This window comes from Polypterus senegalus, chromosome 6 (genome assembly GCF_016835505.1).
Source record: "Polypterus senegalus isolate Bchr_013 chromosome 6, ASM1683550v1, whole genome shotgun sequence".
NCBI lineage: Eukaryota > Metazoa > Chordata > Cladistia > Polypteriformes > Polypteridae > Polypterus > Polypterus senegalus.
The window spans coordinates 144155423-144176649 of NC_053159.1; the positions used below are offsets into that span (position 1 = coordinate 144155423).

The following is a 21227-nucleotide window of genomic DNA, read 5'->3' on the forward strand; positions in this document are numbered from 1 at the left end:
AAGGGTTAATAGTTCAGACATATGTGTGTATCCAACCACATGTACTATTTCCTATTTGTAAGAAAGTATGTGATCCAATTGCAGATTGAACTAGGAAAATTGAACTGAGTGAGTTTCTTATCTAGGAGGTCTGGGATGATTGTATTGAAAGCACAGCTGAAGTCCATAAACAAGATCCTCATGTATGCCCCTGGCTTATCAAGGTGTTGGTAAATGAGGCTCAGACCTAAATTCACAGCATCATCCACAGACCAGTTGGTTCTGTATACAAACTGAAATGGGTCCAGGAAGTCTTTTGTAGCATTCTTGAGGTATTTCAGAATAAGGCATTCTTCACAACCACAGAGGTTAAAGCTACTGGACTGTAGTCATTTAGGCCCGTGATCTTATTATAAAATTAATTTTGAAAAGAAAAAAGGACAATTTGTGACAACTGGCCAAAAAATGGATTTATGAACACAAGCAAAATTATAAGGTTTACCAAGAATTGTGTTAAACTGAAATGACTTACTTTTTCACCATGTTGAGGGCCAACAAGCAGCCAAATGAAGCATGACTACAAACTGTTCAGTCTACTTCCTATACTTTACTAAGTATAATAATGAGCAGTTACAGCCCTCAGCAGTATATTCTATGTCACAGGGACATTTTGCATGATGTATTTTTAACAATGTTGTTTTGAAAGAATTGTCTTAGTTTATACAAAAAATAGCAACTGTTTACAGAAAAAAGGACTTGCATTCAGGATGGGAAATGTAATCCAATGATCGGTTAAGAAGTACAGTGAAAATTAAGGGGAACATGGCAGCAGTTTTTTTTTTATTTAAAATGTATTTAGAGATGTTTATGGGGGAAGAGAATTGGGGAGTATCGCATTGTTTTCCTTCAAAGTTGATGGATGTTCATCTGTTGACCCTGTAGTGAGACCCGTCTTCATCTCTTGTTTAGATTGCTGTGATGTTTAAAACTTACCAGGAGCCTCCGATTAATCACAAAAATTTCCCCTCCTCTTCCTTTTTTTTGATCCAAAATATTTAAGTCACAGTGCAGTAGCACTGTTCATGTGTCATTCCAAACAGTATGGCAGAAACAAAAGAAGAGACCCTAAAAGGCATGTTTTTTAGGGAATAAAAGCCTTTTAAAACCTGTCCAGCCTTAGATAATTTCATTCACTCCTTCCAGACCTCTCTTTATTCCCCTTTCGTCCAGAGATCAGGTTTTAGGGGGTGGGTTGATAGCTTCCCAGGCCTCCTGGCCTTTTGTTGCAGCCCCCACCATGGCAGTCTTCGGAACCTTTTTAGAAAGGAGTCTTCTGCATGTTGCTAAGAAATGGTTAAATCTCAGTTGCTACGGAGGTGGGGGTGGTGGATTTGTGGGGTCGAAAAAAAAAATAAAAGCGCATTATCAATTGTGCCAAGGTATATGTGGACCACACAGCTAGTTCGAATGTCTCACTTTCTTTCCCTTTCCTTTCTTTTTTTCATTTCAGAGGGCATTACCCAGCCTGAACTTGCCTAAACCCTTGTGGTCACACCTCTTGAAAAGGTTTTGTTTCCCCCGTCAATTGGTATTCAAACCAGGTCAGCGGATTCTGTTTGCCCCGTCTCCGCAGCCGTTTTCATTTTAATTTGCACCTGTTGTGCAGTTGTTTGGAAGGCAAGTGCAGGCCCGCGGATTATACAAAGATCATATTATGAACAGATATGTGCAGTGTAATCTTTTTTTGTCTCTAGTCTAACCTAAAAAAATTGTCTGGGATTTTGTTCTTTTTTTTCCTTTCTTTCATTCTCTCTTTCTCTCCTTGGGAAGCTCACGGATAAGGCATGCAGATATGACTTAGTCTGAAACTGAAAATAGTTCAAGAATCCTTGAAAAGCATTATAAAATTAAAATCGTGTTTTTTTTTCAGTCACTTTGCTGTAATCCCCTAGCTGGCAAGAGCCACTTGAGATAACCCTGTTGATAACTTCTCTGCAGATTGCTTTATTAGGCGTACACAGAGCTCAAAATGAACCTGAAAATTGTTTGTGCTTTTTTTTTTCCATGGCCCGTTTTTCTTAGCCTTGTTCCCATGATGTCATGGTTTTAACTTTTTTTTTCTTCAGTATGTGTTTCTTAAGTGTTGCGCTTGCAGTAGTTGGCAGGGCCGTATGTCTGTGTATGATGCTGAGGTCCTCTAGCTGTGTGAAGGCCTCGTGTTTATTACTCTAATCTTTCTTTCGGCTCGCTAAAGTGGACAATTTATGTACTAGCATGTAGGCCGAGAGCCTTGTGAGGGCTGACTAATTCAGAAACAGCCACCTTCAATTGAGTTCACAGACCTTATTTACAGGCTGTCTATTTTAAGAAAAGCTGCCATGTGTCTGGGACCAAGTGCTGTGGAATCAAACGGGCTGGTACTTGTGAGTTATTTTAATGTTCCTGTTGCTTTTACACTTATCTTTTTCTTTGTGCAGCATTATAGCTAGTACAATCACCAGAGTACATATGGAACTAATACTGGGGTTTCTAGAAAAAAGGCTTCTGGTACAAGAGAAGCGGAGACTATTAGAAGCTAGAATATCCTTGCCATGTGCCCTAGAAATCTATTAGGGACTGTAATATTCTTGTTTTCTCTTTCTCTTATTCTTCCAGTTTTTTTTAAAACGGTGGCACTAAAGGGTAAATCAGAAATGTAACTCATTAAGCTCATACACATTTCTATACTTTATGTGGTGTGCAAGTCTGGAAATTCCCTGTACAGTAAGTTTCAAAGTGTTGAGGCATATGATGGAATATGTAAAACTGGGACAAAGCTCTGCAGTGCTTCCTTTCTGTCTGTTAAAAGAAGTGTGTATTGATGACATCAAAACTGATTGGCTCACTTGGACATGCAGACTCTTTTTTGGCTTTTAGTTTAAACTGATTTATTGAGCATTGTAATGAAGAGTTGAGCAATGTTATGGTTGGAAAAAAATGCGGGTTTTGAGGTTTTGGTTACCTCTGGCGGTTGCTGCCATTGCTTCGGTTGGTGTAACTTTTCAAAATGTAAACATAGCACAGCTAATTATACTTAGCTATGTTCTTTATTTCAGTAATTAACATGACAGTACTATACTAGGTTATATGTACTGATTCCTTTACTTTTTCTTTTTGACAGTATTGAACTATGAAAATGTTGTTGAGACTGGCTCAGAAACAGATGATGATGATAAGCTACACATTGCAGAAGAAGATGGTCTCCTTAATAGCTTGGACCGAGAAGGCAGTCCAGTAAGCATGCCCAACCATGATACTTCACCATGTCTGAGCCAAGCACTGCTACACAAGGAAGATGAGGAGGATGAGCTGAGAGATGTCAGGGTAGACCGCACCTGGCAGAACAACGGCATGCTGCAAGCCTCAGTCGATGGTACTGGTAAGTGCTGATGCTTGAAACTGTACATCATTAAGAAAACAACTATTAAAAATGGAAATGGTCTCTTAACTGAGAGAATAAGGTCAAAATAAAGGCAAAACTAAAGCAAGCTGTAGAAATAGACTAAACTAAGATGGTGTAATCTATGTCTCATCAAATGTGAGCAACACTGATGAGTAAATGGTGTTGAAAAATTATTTTTAATAAGGTCTGTCCAGAGTGGAGGGGACAAGGGTTAATTAATATGTTAGAATGTTATAGCATAGCCAGGATAAAGCTCCCTGTATTACTCTGATATTTTTCACTATATATAATTTTTAGATTATCATGACACAGTGTTCAATGCATGTCCATTTAGCTTGAAAAAAATATGCCATGCAACATTAGCCAAATATTTTATAAATGTCATAGAATAACCAATACTTTGATTTCTTTTACGTTCCTTTATATAATCCTTCAAGCCAAATAACAAACTTACTAAACATTGCCGTTTTTCTTTGCACTTGCCAAAATGTTCCTTAGTTGTACAATACAATGTTAAACTGAGAAAATCAATAAGAGAAACAATTATTTTTAAAATGTTGGTATTGTATAATAGAGGGCACAGTGTTTGTGCCATACACCTCTAGGAGACAGGGTTTTTATTCCTGGCTTTTGTGGAGTTTGCCCTTTCTTGTAATATCTTGGGAGATTCTCTATATTGTATAGTGGTGTTGGGAATAGAAACTATATCACTAGTGTCACAGTGGCTGCAGGTTTTCGTTCCAACCACTTTTTTAATTTTAGTCCAATCAGTGCTGTTAAGTGAACTTCGTGTTTAATTAAAAGGTCTGTCACAGCACTCTGTCTGCAAGATGAGAAATAACCAACTGTACTGCCTTTACTGCTGCACAAAATTCAGAAGGATAATTTTTGTTGTCACAGCCATTAGTGCACGAAACTAAATTAAGTCTCTGCTTTTTTGCTTCCTTTTACCTTGCTAGTTAGGTAATATTCTGAGTTCTTGTTTCTTTTTTTATTGTGTAGCCAGTTAATAATCAAGTTTAAATATCAGTCAACCCAGTAGCTAATTATCATATAGAAATAGTGCATTAAAAAAACATAAGCAGTGAGGATTTTTAAAATATGTTGATTTTCTCAGGAAAGTATAATATAGTATCCATCCATTTTCCCAAGCCACTTATCCAGAGCAGGGTCATTGGGAATCTAAAATCTTTCTCAGGAGACATTAGGCAGGAGCAATCCCTGAACAGGGCACTAGCCCATCACAGGTTGAATACACACAATTACATAGAAAGGGACATTTTTTAGCATCAACAACCCACCTAACCTCTTTCTCTTTGGACTGTGGGAGATACTGGAAACTGGAACACCCAGAGGGAATCCACATTGACACAAGGAGAACATGACAGGTACACAAAGGGACTTGAACCTTAATATCCATTATGTAGAATGAGAATAGAAGTCATATAAATTTAAAAATAACAGCAAGAATTTGCTTCTAAATAATACACTAGATAAAATAAATAGCTTCAGCTGACACTATCACACTCCAAGACCATGGTCGGTAATGTCAGTTCAACAACTTGGTATCAGAAGTGAAGATGCAGTGATAGTTAATTACAGTAAGTTTATAAAACAAGGAAGAAAACCTTATTATAAATAAGAGAAGACCATTACATTGCTACAGCTTGGCTGATTAGCTAACAGATGCAATGCCTCAAATGTCTTATCTACATATTCTTTAAAATCGGTCTCTATTTCCACTTCAAATACATTACTCAGCAGTTTGTTTCTGATAACCTTTTTTTGTAAAGAAGTACTTTTTGGTGTCTGTTTCTAATACAGTTTCCCCTTAATTCCTAACAGTGCCCCTGTAGTATATAATTCTATACTAAACTAAGAACGTTATGCACATTTAATTTGTTCAAATTTTATTTGAAAATTGTGAAGATCTGGGTTATGCTTTTTCTTTTCATGACTAAAGCAATCCAGTTCCCATAGCCCATCAGACTAGCTCGGGCCCTAGTGCATTGTACACTTAGTTTTTTTCCCTTACATTCAGTTTTTACACTATAACCTAACAATATATTCACCTTTTTAATTGGCTCTGCTCTAAATTTACTGCGCATTAACTCCTAAATGTTTTTCAGCATTTGCCCCCTTTAAGTCTGTGTTTCCCATCTTGTATTTGTAATTCACAATCCTTTACCTACATATAACATTTGCCACTTTTTGTACATTAAATTAAATTTCATTTTCCAGGCGTGATTATTGTTTTCTTGTTATACTATTTGTATTGCATATCTTTGAAAAATATATAATACAAATTATTTAATACATGTTTAAACTAAATGTAATATTATAAAAAGAAGAATTTGGTTGGAGATGCTTGAAAGATAAATACTTTTAATTAGGGGCAGAGGATAATCATTAAAAGGAAGCCAGACTGCTGCAGAAGTCATTAACAATCTTAAATGAAATTTTTATTTTTATGATAGCCATTTACATGTATAATAAGAGTCAATGATTCTTGGGAACCGAGTGACAGAAACAGAGTGTGGCGAGAACTCATGTAAGACACCCCATTTAAATGAGCCGGTGTGAGCTATTCATTTCTGCTAATGAACTAGCTGTGCAGAGTGCTGAAAGGGGAAAATATTCAAGAGTTTAAAATTTAATATGTAAAAAAAGGAAATCAAGATTTTGAGTAAAGCGGGTGGATAGTCTGATTATTAAGACAGTCCTAAGAAAAGTAATGTGGTTCACATGAAATTCTGTATAAAGTAATTTCCTATTGATCAAATGAATAGCTAATCAATATCAGATGCCTGCAAATTTCCACACTGAACAAAGCCAAAATCCCCACATTTTTAGCAGTTTTACATTTTAAGTTCAAGAAACACAGCCCGACAGAGTGTTAACACTTTTAAGAAATACACACTTAAATTATCAGAGTTCATAGTCATGTGAAGTTTTTTTCTCCCTAAAGGTGTAATACTGTTCTCATATAATAGTTCCAAGTTCCAGAAGTTTTTTGTCACTGCATTTTAGATGGTGCCTTACTGTCTACAATAGTACCTCAGCACATAGCTTTACTCTGAGATAAGCTTATGCTTTCTCTAGCTTTTTTCTTCTATGCTTTGGTACTTTGTCTGCAGGATGCAGGTTTTGAACTGAAGAGCACAGTAGAGTTCTTACTGTGCTTTTCCTGTTCCAACACAATCAGAGTTTTGTGTTTGGAATTGTCCTTGACATTCTTTCATCCCACAATGGGGTAGATGCAGTGTGCTGGAAACCATGACATCATTATCACCACCAGAGATTTTAAATAAATCACCTGTGTTCCTCTCTGCTTCATTTCTGCTTATTCATGGGTTCTTAAAAAAATTAAAGAAATATGCCATAAATATATTTCAATGCTTTGACATAAAATGCAGGCAGAATTAAAGGGCCCATACTAAAGTTGCAGTTAATGATTTTAAACATTGGATATAGATATGTTTTTCTTTTCTAAGTAGAAACGTTTCATTTAAAGAATTGTAGTAGTTGATGTGGCTGTGTAGTGAAGCATGTATGAGTTTGGTATGGAATAAAATAAATGTACTTGTTATGAGTCATGTGACAGTCAAGTATTTAATTACACTGATAAAAGATAAAGGTACATAACAAGAAACCTTCAGTGAGAAAGTCAGTGAACCTTTTTTTGGGAAAGCCTGCCTATGTGTTTGCTTTCAAAGGTCAAAGAGAAAGGAAGTTCAGCAATTTGAACTTTACAAGCATATGCATTCAAAAAGTGCAGTCAGTCACTGTTTTTCCCCCTGTTAGTAAAATTTAATGCCCTCAAACGGAAAACATAATGTACTTGTGACTCCACTGTAACAGGGATTGCTTGACAGGAGTAAATAGAAAATGACAGAGAAGATACACTCTAATTAATCCTTTACCTTCTATAAACTAACATGATTTCTCCTAGTTAAAACTTTATGGGAGAGATGTTTTATATTTTAGAGGTCTAATACATTTTATAAAATGGGATGCAACAGGTTAGAACAGTGGCACAATGTCGCTGTCTTTCAGCTCCAGGAAACTAGCAATTCAGTTCAATCTTGGCCATGGTCTGTGTAGAGTTTGCATGTTCCCATGTGTCTATGTAGACTTTAATCCAGGTATGCCCATTTCCCGCTTCCCACTAAGCACATAAAAGTTACTTTGGATGTGTGAGAGCGAGAGTAGAAGGGTGTGTCCTTCAATGGACTACTATGTCATCCAGATGCTGGTATGCTAAGAACGGACTTTGTCTCCCAGTGACCCTGAATTGAATTAAGTAGATTTGAAAATGGAATGGAGTTGCACTGTTATCTCAAATACATTTTCTTTCAATGTAGAAAATCATAAACATTTGTTATTTCTTACGTAAGCTAATTTTTTACTGATATTAAATACCTTAAATTCAAAAAAGTTGCTATGATTGCTTTTTTCGACAACAGGACAAGAAACAGACTTCAAAAGTAATTTTAATATTGGTTGGTGGTTAGGGTCAAGTGAATCACTTCTCCACATCAGTATATGGGATGGTCTTATCTGGCACTAATCTCATTGCTTGGCTTCCAACATTCTCTTGAGCTCTTTTTGTGTGTTTGCTTTAATGTTTAAGGTAAATAAGCCTCGTGGGGCTCAGATGATAGCATTCATTAAGATTCTTAGACAAAGCCACTATACAGCAACAAACAACATTTTGTTTCCTTTACCTCTGTGGTTGCTTGTAATGCTGTGACGGTAATTTTTCCTCTCTTTTATTTTATTTAAGATGACATGAAGGATGACTATGACACTATGGGGCCTGAAGCCACACTTCAGACCACTGGAAACAATGGTACTGGTGAGTATACAAATATGAAAGCCACCTAATTTATTTCTGTTTGACAATGTCAAAGTGAAAAGATGTACAAATTCATCATCTAACAGGTTTTATTATCTAGAGAATTTCATTTAGGATAAACTAGTGGCAATGTCTATGAGGCTGTTAGAGGCCAATCATCTAAAAGGTCACAGTGTTTAGTTGTAAAACTTGATTGTTTGCTTTAACTGATTTGAGGAAGTACAGTAGATTAATTAGCCAATATCAAGTCTTTGTAAAAGAAGTCATCAGTTGGAATCCACTACACACTTAATACCTGTTCCATTTCATAACAGCGATTACCATTAAAGGGCTGATTGAGGCAAGCAGGTTCGAGAATAAATAAAGGAAACACTGAAGAAGGTGGAGCTGCCCTATCACAGAACAGGGAGAACAGAAACTAATGTAAATGGCAACTTAAACTGAAATTATTAATTTAGTAACAAGTTAAAATCTGAATTAATGTATTTATTAAAAAATAGCTTTAGGCATGAAGACCCATATATCTAAATGGTGTACTATTACTGGTATTTTATCTGATTTTTATCAAAGTACTTTAAAAAGCATGCACAATTTTGCTTTTTATTGCACAATATTTATCAAGAGCTTTGAGAAGGTAAACAAAATGCTAAGTACTAAAATGGTAACCATTTGCTGCTTTGTTATTGACTAGAAAAATGTAAATTCTTGTGGTACAGTATACACATTTATACAGAATGTTATTTTGCTGAATTTCATGTTTCTGTGACTACACTGACAATACAATGGTTTAAGTGAATATTGTAAATCATGGGCTTAATTACAGCATATTGTGACTGTACCACATTATGTTTAATACAGTATTGTGTTGTGTTTGATACAAGGCAGCAAATAAAGAAAACAGTAAAAATTGTGCTTTGGGCATTAAAAACTATTAATTGCAAACAACAACAAACATACAAAAATGTTACACTTGGAATTGTTTCTGGTAAATCATTTACAAAACAGTTTTTAAGGGGGAGGACCTACATGATTACAGTATAAAAGGAAAACAGAAGTAAAACTTGGCAGGTTGGTGGGACAGGCAGTTTCTTTGGCTTGTAATCAGTGTGTACCAATAAGGGTCTGTCATTTCCTGGGTAATGAAGGTTGTGGTTTCTTATTAGCTTAGTAGGCGATTAAGGCCAGCTATCTCTAGTTTGCAGCACTTCTTTCCCATAAGAGCTAAAATAGAGGAGAAGGAATCTAGGAAAATGTGTATATCTTATGCTATTTTAATGTTTTTGTTACAAAATATCAAAATGTTTGACAAAACTGTTTTTTTTACTTAAAATAAAATACATTCAAATAAATAAAACCAAACTACTTGGGTGGTTTGCTGTGGCCCATGTTTTAACTTTACCTATCAGTATGCATCCATTTCACTTTATGATGATGAACCACAGCTCTGTGTTTAGGGATCTAGGAAATTTGCTTCTTCTGTAAGTATTTGTAATTCAACTGACAATATGTTTTAAAGAAAATTCTTATCTTTTAAAGCTTTTCAGGCACTCGAGATAGTACTCTTTTAAGATTAACCCATATTTCTTAGTTTAGTAGCCAATAATGTGACAGGATAACAAAGTAACTTAGATGTATACTTCTTAAAGTACAACCCTAATGGTTTTCTTCATTGCATTTAGAGTCACTTGCAGCCATCTATTCCAACTTTATCACATCATTGCATTTTTGTCAGTAAACAACAGATAAATAAATTCATTGTATATGTGTTTATTTTTAGTTAAGAATGTTGATTGCACTTCAGAATTTGAGGAGTATTTTGCCAAAGGGAAGCTGGATGAGGGAGAGAGCCATGTGGTCAGTATTGCTGAATACCTGCAGCGAGGTGACACAGCCATCATTTACCCAGAAGCTCCTGAGGAATTATCCCGCCTTGGCACGCCAGAGGCAAATGGACAGGATGAAAATGGTAGGAAATATAGAGCTCATATACTCTAGCCTTAAACTGACACATGCAGCTGTTGCCATTGTGAATTTACCATATACATGAATGTTTACCTTTATAGTTCAGGACCAGATGACAAGGTGTGCCATCAGATAGTGTTGCTCTTGACTAAAAAAAAAAAGCACTGTTTCTGCTGAATGTGTGAAAAATGCTTAGAACAGTATTAAACTATGCACACAGAAATACCAGAAGGTCTTTTGATGGAAGCATTTTAACATTTTTTTCAGACGTACATTTTTTGTATGAAGTTTTAAGTTATACATACGTACAGTTTATGCAAAAACAGCAGTCTCCTTCATCAGTGCCACAAATATAGATTTTTGGATCAGATTCCTTAAAGGGTCCTATCTTGATAACGTGGGGTACATCTGTAAAATGTTCATAGTATTGTGAACAAACTGGTCAATACCAGGGTTGTGTTTCAGTTTTTAAATCAGAATAATAAAATTAGTGGCCTCACGTTTTGGGATGATATTCGAAAATCATTTAGTATGTACATACTAATCTAAATGTCCAAATGCTACATACAGCATAAAAAAATGTAAATTAAGCTTCTATGGGCTTTGCCTGTTGCTACTGTAAGAACAAGTCAGAATGTACAGCTTTGTAAAGTACGTGGGATTTTTAAAAGCTGTTCATTTGCATAGATTCTGATTACCCAGAATTCCATTTTATTAAAAATTATTGAATGGAAGAGCATCTAATGTTCACAAATGACTGTAAAGGAATTGGAAAAAAAACATTTATATATATATACATATATATTTCAGTGAAGAATCAATTGGCAGTTTTTAAATTAACAAAATGTTCTCTCAGCATCTACACAGCTGGCAAAACCAATACTTACAATCACTCACTGATGAAGGGGAAAGCTTAAATGCTCTTTAGTGGCTTCATCTGTATTACAGTTACTGTTTTGAATTGGGGATGTCATATGTCATGAATAATAAGGCATTCATTACTTGGTTACAAATAAATGCAGCTGGTTTTGGCTCCCCATATTTTATGAAGACATTAAAACTATCAGGTCAGAGTGTCAGTGAGGGTTTTGCATATTTAAACTGGAGCTTTAGGAAATATAATTTTGAACCAGGCTATATTATTTAAATGCTATTTTGGCTTTTTAAAAATACCTGTGTAAGTGTAATATTCTTATTTTAAGCAAGAATGAAACAGTATAGTAGCATTGTGACACAATGTTAACAGTATATTAAATTTTAGAAGACTGTATAAAGCTTTTTAGAAATGCTTGCATTAAAACAGGAAGAAATGCTCATATTATTTTCTTTTTATATCATGGGTCACTGCAAATTAAAGTAGGCTTGTCCCTAAACACAATAAATAATGTGACATTTTTGTTATAGAGAGGTGGGTACATTTTGAAAGTGTGGACCAAAAGAAAGAAGAGAGGTCATGTTTGGGTTTTGATGCCAATCTGAAATGATGGCACTTTGTAGAGCAGATTGTAGAGATGCCTCTCAAATTATTCTGGGCATCAGGCCCATTAGCTGCCATTGATTTACTGACCTTTTGGCCTGATTTCTCTCACCCCACCCCCTCTTCGGCAACCCTATGTAGACCTACCACCTGGAACTCCAGATGCTTTTGCCCAACTGCTGACCTGCCCCTACTGTGACCGAGGCTACAAGCGCTTGACATCACTCAAAGAGCACATCAAGTACCGTCACGAAAAGAACGAGGAAAACTTTGCCTGCCCTCTGTGCAACTATACGTTTGCTTACCGCACCCAGCTTGAGCGACATATGGCCACACACAAGCCTGGGAGAGATCAGGTGAGGATCATGTGCTCTTTTTATTGGAATTTTTTTCTAATGCATGCTATCTCCTTGGAGAAAAGATATCATTTTGATTGGCAATCATTATTAATTTTTCATGGCATTTTGAAGATGCAGATCCTTTAATGGTAATAGCTTTAATTGAGGCCTAAATGGTTTTTTGATGGCCCTCTCTGATATGATTTAGCAGTCTTGTGTTCACGATCGAATGATTGTGTTAATTTCCAATTTAGAAATTTTATCTGCTCTTTAACTTCACTTCACTTTAAGCTTTTATGTGTCCTAAATTCTAAGTAAAACACCTCCTTTTTAAACATTTTTACCAGTTTTGTATAAATACTATTCTAATGTAATCTGATATATTCCTGTAATAGCAATGATTATCTCTCAAAGAAATTTAAATGAATAGACAGTTACATAATAAAACACATAATAAATAATAATGAGAATCTATCTATCTATCTATCCTGAAAGGGTTAATAGAAATAAGTGTGGCTATACCAAGTGAGTTGATTTTGTTTTTATTATTCTCAGGCTGAAATAAAAATTACTAAACCATTTCTGTTATGTGGAGTGGCCTATTCTGAAGCTCCCTAGAGAAATTTGCCTGAAAACTGATATTGATATATAAAATGATACAGTGTTATTGTAAATCGCTTATTTAAACATTTGATATACCATTTATGCAGTATTCTTTATCTTCTGCAGTTAGTTTTGAGCTGCTAAAGATTTTAACATCAGTCTAAAAGGTTTACTTTAAAATGCATTTGACAATACTCTTGCTGATTTAGGAATATATTTACTTTTTTCTGGTCCTGGAATAAATATATAATTTTTTGTAAGTAATGTTAAGAACTCTGTAAGTTCATTTAAATAAGAAAAAATCCTGAATAATTATATTTTGCAGTTTTATTACACTCTGAATTTTAAAATATGATTTCTAACAAATGTAATGAGAGAACAAATGGTTATCCTTTTTTTAATTATGGCAAATATTGGATGTATTGAGCTATTCCTTCTAACTACTCAACATCTCTTTATACTCATGAGTTATGGAAACTAGGTTCAGCATTGAAAAATCCCCTCATTTGCTTGTGGCATTTACAATTAGTAAATGAAAATGATTGTATCATATTAACAGTGGCACAACTAAAGTTTACAGTGGTCCTCTGAGGGAAATGGGGGGAGACAAAGCAGCTGTTGCTGTTTGTTTATGCAACTCAGCAACATATGAGCGGCGGTCCCTCATTGGCGCTTGGCGAGCTGGCTTCTGCTTGATCTTTGAAGGTTGCTGCTGTTTGAACAAACCTCCCTGTGTCCTGTGTAACACCATCTGTCTCACCAGGAATGTGGGAAGAGTCAGCACACCCCAGCAGTTGTTAGCCTGTATCTGGGGCTTTTTCCTTGCAAAAAGGTCTTTGTATGTTTTAATCGTTTAACATGCTCACCTCCCACCTTTAGTTAATATGGATGGCTAAAATATAATTTTAATCATTTTCATATTAAACTTATTACACTGTAATTGGTTGATTAAATATTTTAGATTTTTTTTGAAGTTTTAATTGGTGTCTATCAATGCAAGTTGTGGTTCTAATTTGCTGATAAGTTTTCAGTTTAGAGTAACAAAAATTATGACAGCATATGTAACAAGAAATGCCGTTTTAAGTCAGTTTGACTTGATTTTAGAGAACAAGATAACAAATTAATTCCTATTTTTTATACGGCTATTTGTCAAAATGAATAAATAAAAGACATTTTAAAAGGGTCTTTTCTTTTTGTATGTTCTTGCCAAACTCTAAAGACCTGTTTCCCTCATTTGCCAGCCAGGAAGTTGAAAGGTATGTGATTCACTCTGCTGTCATTTCCACACTTGTACTGTCTCATTGGTGTTGGAAGTAGAAAGGCAAGATGGTTTGTAGTAATGCAAGCCATTTGGCTGGTTTGCAGCAGTTAACTATGATTGTTTACAGAAGTCTTGCTCTGAGATGTTTGTGTAAAGCTAATGTTAATGCCTTTTCTTTTACAGCACCAACTGCTGAACCAGGGAGCTGGCAATCGCAAGTTCAAATGCACAGAATGTGGCAAGGCCTTCAAATATAAACACCATCTGAAAGAACACCTGCGGATTCACAGTGGTGGGTAGCAAGGGTGCTCATGCACATTGTTTGAATATTCATTGCCTTGATTTAAGAAAGTTCTGAACTTTATAACAATAACATTACAAAAAATACTCATCATTTGGCAAGAAAGAGTTTATTTCACACTATTTGTAAAGAACAAGAAACTGTAAGCTTTCAAAAAATAGAAAGCTTATCTTTAATTGTCACAGTGAATGATTTATTCACTGCATTTATTGCTAGGATATAATATCATATTTACAGGACAGATAAGTGGACAGCACTGTGGTACAGTGGGTAGTTATGCTACATTACAGTTATGAAGGTTAGTTTATATCAGTTCCCAGCTGATTTTTCATGTTTGTGGAGCTTGTATTTCCTGCTTGTGTTTTCTTGGATTGCTTTCCATAGTGTAAAATGATAAATATAGGTAACTCGAAATTATGGATGATTTGGGGAAGCATGTTAGGGTAATCTTAGAATGGAATTATGTCCGGGGCTCATTCCTGCCTTGGTTGTTTAACTAATGACATATGCTGTTATTTGTTCTGTGTAATATTACATTTACAAACTGTAATATAACTTATAATTTAATATTCTCTATTACTCTGTCTTTCAGGTGAAAAGCCATATGAGTGTCCAAACTGCAAGAAGCGCTTTTCTCATTCTGGCTCTTACAGTTCACACATCAGCAGCAAAAAATGTATTGGCTTGATATCAGCAAATGGAAGGATGAGAAGCAGTATAAAGACAGGTTCTTCTCCCACTTCAGCATCATCTTCACCCACCAATGCAGCTATTACACAACTCAGACATAAGCTGGAGAATGGCAAGCCACTTGGTTTACCAGAACAGCCAAGTCTACTCAAAATTAAAACAGAACCACTAGATTTCAATGACTATAAACTCATGATGGCCTCCCATGGGTTTGGAGGACCTGGCCCTTTTATGAATGGAGGAATTGGAGCCGGTAGTCCTTTGGGGGTCCATGCGTCATCTCAGAGTCCAATGCAACACTTGGGCTTAGGAATGGATGCACAGCTACTGGGCTTTCCTGGTATTGGGAGCAATCTGAGTGAAGTACAGAAAGTTCTTCAAATTGTGGACAATACAGTATGCAGGCAGAAAATGGACTGTAAACCTGATGAGATTTCAAAACTAAAGGGTTATATGAAGGAACTTGCATCTCAAAATGAGGAACAAGGGCAAGGTGTAACTTCCCCTGGTGCTCCACCAGTTGGTCTTCCAGTTGTCAGCCACAATGGTGCCACTAAAAGTATTATTGACTACACACTAGAAAAGGTCAATGAAGCCAAAGCTTGCCTCCAGAGCTTGACCACAGACTCAAAGAGACAATTTAGCAATATTAAAAAAGAGAAGGTAAATCATGTATTAGACTTAGGTACTGAAGATAAAGTGCATGAGAACAATGTATTTACTCCTTTCTCTTGTCAGTACTGCAAGGAGACCTTTCCAGGTCCCATTCCTTTACATCAGCATGAACGCTACTTGTGTAAAATGAATGAGGAGATAAAAGCAGTCCTACAGCCCAATGAGAACATTACGCCCAATAAGCCTGGCTTATTTGGAGAGAAACATGCCCTTTTGCTTTCTTCCATGCTGTCAGAAAAAGGAGTCACAAGCCCTATTAACCCTTTCAAGGACCACATGTCTGTGCTCAAAGCATATTTTGCCATGAACATGGAACCTAATTCAGAGGAACTACTGAAGATTTCCATTGCTGTTGGCCTCCCTCAGGAATTTGTGAAAGATTGGTTTGAGCAACGAAAATTTTACCATTATGGTAATTCCAGAACTCCACCACTGGACCGGAACAATGTTGAGGTGGTGCTGGCAACCACCAACACTCCCACTAAAGACTCTGTGCCAGCCAGGTCGCCGATATCATTAATAAAGCCTATGGACCGTATTACATCCCCATCCATAGCTGAACTCCATAACAATGTTAATAATTGTGACACTCCTCTCAGGCTTACAAAAACATCACAGTTTACTGGTGGTAAACAAATTGGTGAAAAGTTGGACCACTCAAGGAGCAATACTCCTTCACCTTTAAATCTTTCCTCCACATCTTCTAAAAACTCCCATAGCAGCTCGTACACTCCAAACAGCTTCACTTCAGAGGAACTCCAGGCAGAGCCTTTGGACTTGTCTTTGCCAAAGCAAATTAAAGAACCTAAAAGTATTACAACTGTAAAAAACAAAACAAAACCTATGAATATTAACATTGACCACAACAGTATTTCCTCACCATCTGAGCACTCAGAGGAGCCTTTGAACTTGGCTTATCTCAAAAAGGAATATTCGGGTTCAAACAACAACCTTGACAAAAGCACTAATCAGATGTTCAGTTTAAACCCGTTTAGTGCCAAACCTTTGTACACATCACTTCCTCCTCAAAGTGCATTTCCCCCAGCCACTTTCATGCCTCCAGTTCAGGCAAGCATCCCAGGGTTGAGGCCATACCCAGGGCTGGATCAAATGAGCTTCCTACCACACATGGCCTATACTTATGCAACAGGAGCAGCTACTTTTGCAGAAATGCAGCAAAGGAGAAAGTACCAACGGAAACAAGGCTTTCAGGTAAGATTTTTTTTTCCATTTTCTCTATACTTTTTTTCTAATAAGAAATGTGGCAATACACAGATAAGCAATAATATACTTACCTGTAAAAGTCAGCATTGAACATTTAAATTCTCCTGCATGCATGATTAGTGATATCACCATATAATGAGCATTTTAGAGGTTATAATGCAAGATTCAGGTGTTGCGAGACATTGCGCTCGAGACTCTACACAAATGTGTAAAAAAACATTGCATTGCCAGCTGTTTTAGTCCTTTCATTTTAACACTACATCTGCCTTTTTTCTAAATGTGTTTTGGCCAATTTAATCATTCTCAGGTATTAATTAGTGAAAACTCAGTGCGAGTGAAATGTAATATCTGTATAAAAGTGAAGGTGTGTTAGCATGCTGAGTTTTGTATAGCTTTCTGGGCTTTTATCTTTGGCACATGTTTTTAGAGAAGACCAAATTGAGCTCCAGCACATAGATTAATAATGCACCGCTGCATGTTCATTATCAAGTGAATGCTAAAGGCTGTTTAACATATAAGAAACCATTTTGATAAAAAGTATTAGTAATGCTTCCTGTTCAAAGTTATTAATTTTTTTTAAAAAAATACAGCTACAGGCATTTAGCTCAAATTGATTAAGTGTAGTGGTGTCCTGAAAACCATTTTTAGACTAGAACAAATACCCCTAATGAGGGTACTGGTGGAACTCAATTCGACCAAATAAATTACTTCCTTATTAAATTATTATTACTAACAAGTTAGGATACTGAAGTATTGTAGTATATTCATGAAAACATTGTTATTACTTTAAATGGTTTTGTCAAAATTACTATTTTAACTTTTTTTAAACTATTTTTTCTTGAAATAAAATACACCAATGTCTAATCTAAAGTGGAATAATCCAGGTTTTTGAAAAATGGATGATCGGATGGAAAATAAAACAGTTTAATATAACTTGACCATTAATAAAACATTTTAATTGTAACAGGGGAGAAAGGGTTGTGTAAATTATATGCACCATGGCAATATTGGCAAAAACATGTCTCAACCCTGTAATAATGGAACGTATCCTATTATTCATAACTACAGAAAAATTATACTCTAAGGGTATATTAGTCTAATTATAGTCTCAGTTGATGTGTTTTATTTTAGTCTTTATTCTTTAAGCATCTGGGGCAATTTGAATTGATCCGAATATTTCTCGCATTATGTAAGCATCTTTATTAGATTATATGCTGTATATTGAAAAATGATTACCCAAGATAAATACATAGTGTTCTTGTAAAAAGTTTTCCACAACATAAAGAATATAGTCTAAACTGTACATCTTCCATTTTTAACTGAATGCATTACTATGGGACAGATGTAGACTGAGAAAATGTTTATTTTGCAGGGGGAGCTGCTAGACGGGACAACAGATTATATGTCAGGACTGGATGACGTGACAGACTCAGACTCCTGTCTGTCCCGGAAGAAGATTAAGAAGACAGAAAGTGGTATGTACGCGTGTGACTTGTGCGACAAAACATTCCAGAAGAGCAGTTCTCTCCTAAGACACAAATATGAACACACAGGTATATACTGTTCTGGACACTTATTTTACCTGATGCCTTTTTATGTTTTGTCTCCTTAATTTTTTTTTTTTACATTTAATCGTACTTATGTAATTTCTTTTTCTTTAATATTTTTTATTCCTGTTTGAAAACGTTTTTCTTCACTCTTAGTGTTATCTTAATATATATTACCAGATTACTATGGAGTCATGGCCTTGGTTAAAGTGCAAAATATATTTACAATAATCCATTGCTGAAGATAAAGTCCAATTAATTCTGTGCCATTTACCATGGCCATATCCCATAATACTGCCATTTTATTCCAAGATTAATATTTTGTTATCATTCAGAGCTCTTTCTCACACACTTGTATCACATTTTCATACCATTACTTTTCGTTTGACAATATTGAACAGGCAGGGATGTCTGTCTCCGTACTTCATGAATGTCAGTCACAAAGGAGGCTCAGGGCATTCCAGTGTGATTGTGGTAAGGAATTAGCCAGATGTATATGTGCACACTTGGCCAAAGCACTAGGCTTCAGACATCACTCACCAGCTGACTGAAATGCCATAAGTGAAACCCTGTTTTATGATTTATGTTAACCATTCTTCTGTATTTTCAATACTGTTAACTGGTAATAAATTTTAATATTATACACCTTTGGCACATTCTTCAATATTTAAGTTTCAGTGGCCTTCGAAATAATTAATTTTCTGACTGATCATTAAGGCTATAATATAATCCAAAAAAAAAACACAGTACCTTAAAAGTTATTCTTTGCAATAGCAGATTGCATTTACTACATATTTTCTTCAGAAGAGAGCTCCGGAGAGGTTGAATAATGCAGTAATATTGAGCACAAAATGATCAAACATGACTGAAAACAACCTAATTAATGAGAAAAAAATAAAATACTGTTTTTCTATGTGTATTTTATAAATGGTTTTCATCCTTATAACATGGTATGCTTATCTAAAATAAGAAATAATGGTCTTATTATATACAAAGTATATTATCACATAATGAGTAATGTTGATACTGTGCTTATTATTTTGCAAATTATAGTCATGTTTGAGTCACACATTCAACTTTACATTTTCTCTTGTGTGTGTCTTTAAAACTCAAATAGGTTGTGGAGTTTAGATGGGTCAAACTAAAAATGATTGGGCCCTCATGGCAATATAAGTATTATATGAATCCAAAGCACCTATGTCTGCAACTCAAAGGGAGTAAAGCAGCTTTACATAATGTTGACAATGGATTTTGCTTTGGTCATCATTATTCAGATTAGAACATATTTAATAAGGCACTAGAAAAATTGTAACTGTATATTTGAAGTTTCACATGGGGTTAGCGGAAGAATCTACAGTTTTCTGATGTTCTTTATTATTGTCATTTATATTGTTGACTTAAAAATGCATACGGTTTGATTTGTTTTTTTTATTATTTCATTTTAGGTAAACGGCCTCATCAGTGTCAGATTTGTAAGAAAGCATTTAAACATAAACACCATCTAATTGAACATTCGCGACTGCACTCAGGCGAAAAGCCATACCAGTGTGATAAATGTGGCAAAAGGTTCTCACACTCTGGATCCTATTCACAGCACATGAACCACAGGTATTCCTACTGCAAGAGGGAAGCAGAAGAAAGAGAGGCTGCTGAGAGAGAGGCCAGGGAAAAGGGTCACTTAGAACCAACAGAGCTGCTGATGAATCGCGCTTACTTACAGAGCATCACTCCTCAGGGGTACTCGGACTCAGAAGAGCGGGATGGAATGCTTAGGGATGGAGACGAGCGAATGAGAGAGCATGATAAAGATGGTGAAGGGGGATATGTGAAGATAGGGAGACAGGATGAAGAATTTGAAGAAGAGGAAGAAGAAAGTGAAAATAAAAGTATGGATACAGATCCAGAAACATTAAGAGATGATGAAGAGAATGGAGACCACTCTATGGATGATAGTTCAGTTGATGGAAAAACAGAAACCAAATCAGATCATGAGGAGGACAATATGGAAGATGGCATGTAATGGACTACTGCATTCTAAGCTTCCTTTAGTTTTTTTTTTTTCTTCCCCAGTAGTATTGTTACCTGCTTGATTTAAACAAACACACTGCTGTGTTAAGCTGTACATGCACGTGCCTGATGCTTCCAGGAAGCTTTTGTTGTTGGACTTAAAGAGGGAGAGGCAGTTCTGCCAACAGAGACAGTGTTGAGAGTTGGAGCTGGGAGAAAAGAAGCTGCATTATGCAAAACAAGAAAAAATACAACAAAAATAATTAACTGTACAGTATTAAGGCCTAAAAAATGTGTGGTGCTAACATTCTAAAAACCTTGTGTTTCATAGTATTTATAGCACAAACTAGTAACTTGTAAAAATTGCACTCCGCTTCTATAATCACTACAAAAATTATAATAATAAAAAAGTATTGCCTATGTATATTTATACAGTGTTAAAAGCAGTAGTGTCCCCACTACATTTCATCAGTATTATTACCTACAGTAGCTATCACTTAATGTGTTGTTTATTGTTTTTGCCCAATTGTCAGGCCAACTAACCACACAGTTTTAGGCCTCCGATTTTTCTTTATATGAAGGAACTTAAGCAACGCCTGTGTGATTTTAAGATATTAAAGTCTTAAAGCAACTTTGATATGAAGAATAATGTAATGCAAAGCAAGAGGGTAATGTGTGAAAAATGAAGGAGAAAGCCTTTTGTAAGGTGGTTTTATAAGAAAAAGCCTTATATGCAAACCTTTTAATCTGTGTGTTTCTGCAAGTGCCATCCTTGTACAGTGTAAAGGAAGGTGACTCTTGTTACCTTTGCACCAGCTTCAGTGTTACGAAATAGCTCACCTTGTTCTTTGAAGCACCCATGT

At 35.7% G+C, this 21227-nt stretch overlaps 1 protein-coding gene across 4 annotated transcripts in view; it reads left to right on the forward strand.

Moving 5' to 3' along the window:
* LOC120531705 (zinc finger E-box-binding homeobox 2-like) overlaps positions 1-21227 on the forward strand; it is a 110029-nt gene extending 88802 nt beyond the window's left edge. Inside the window, exons 3-11 of one of the 4 annotated variants that reach the window (XM_039757363.1) lie at positions 1490-1580; positions 3140-3397; positions 8208-8279; positions 10057-10245; positions 11860-12074; positions 14104-14212; positions 14814-16798; positions 18183-18363; positions 19803-21227. In XM_039757363.1, coding sequence (XP_039613297.1) covers positions 1490-1580; positions 3140-3397; positions 8208-8279; positions 10057-10245; positions 11860-12074; positions 14104-14212; positions 14814-16798; positions 18183-18363; positions 19803-20377 — 3675 coding nt within the window. In that variant the 3' untranslated portion in view covers positions 20378-21227. The remainder of the gene's footprint in view (positions 1-1489; positions 1581-3139; positions 3398-8207; positions 8280-10056; positions 10246-11859; positions 12075-14103; positions 14213-14813; positions 16799-18182; positions 18364-19802) is intronic. The other 3 variants (XM_039757365.1, XM_039757364.1, XM_039757366.1) reach the window with 3 other exon arrangements.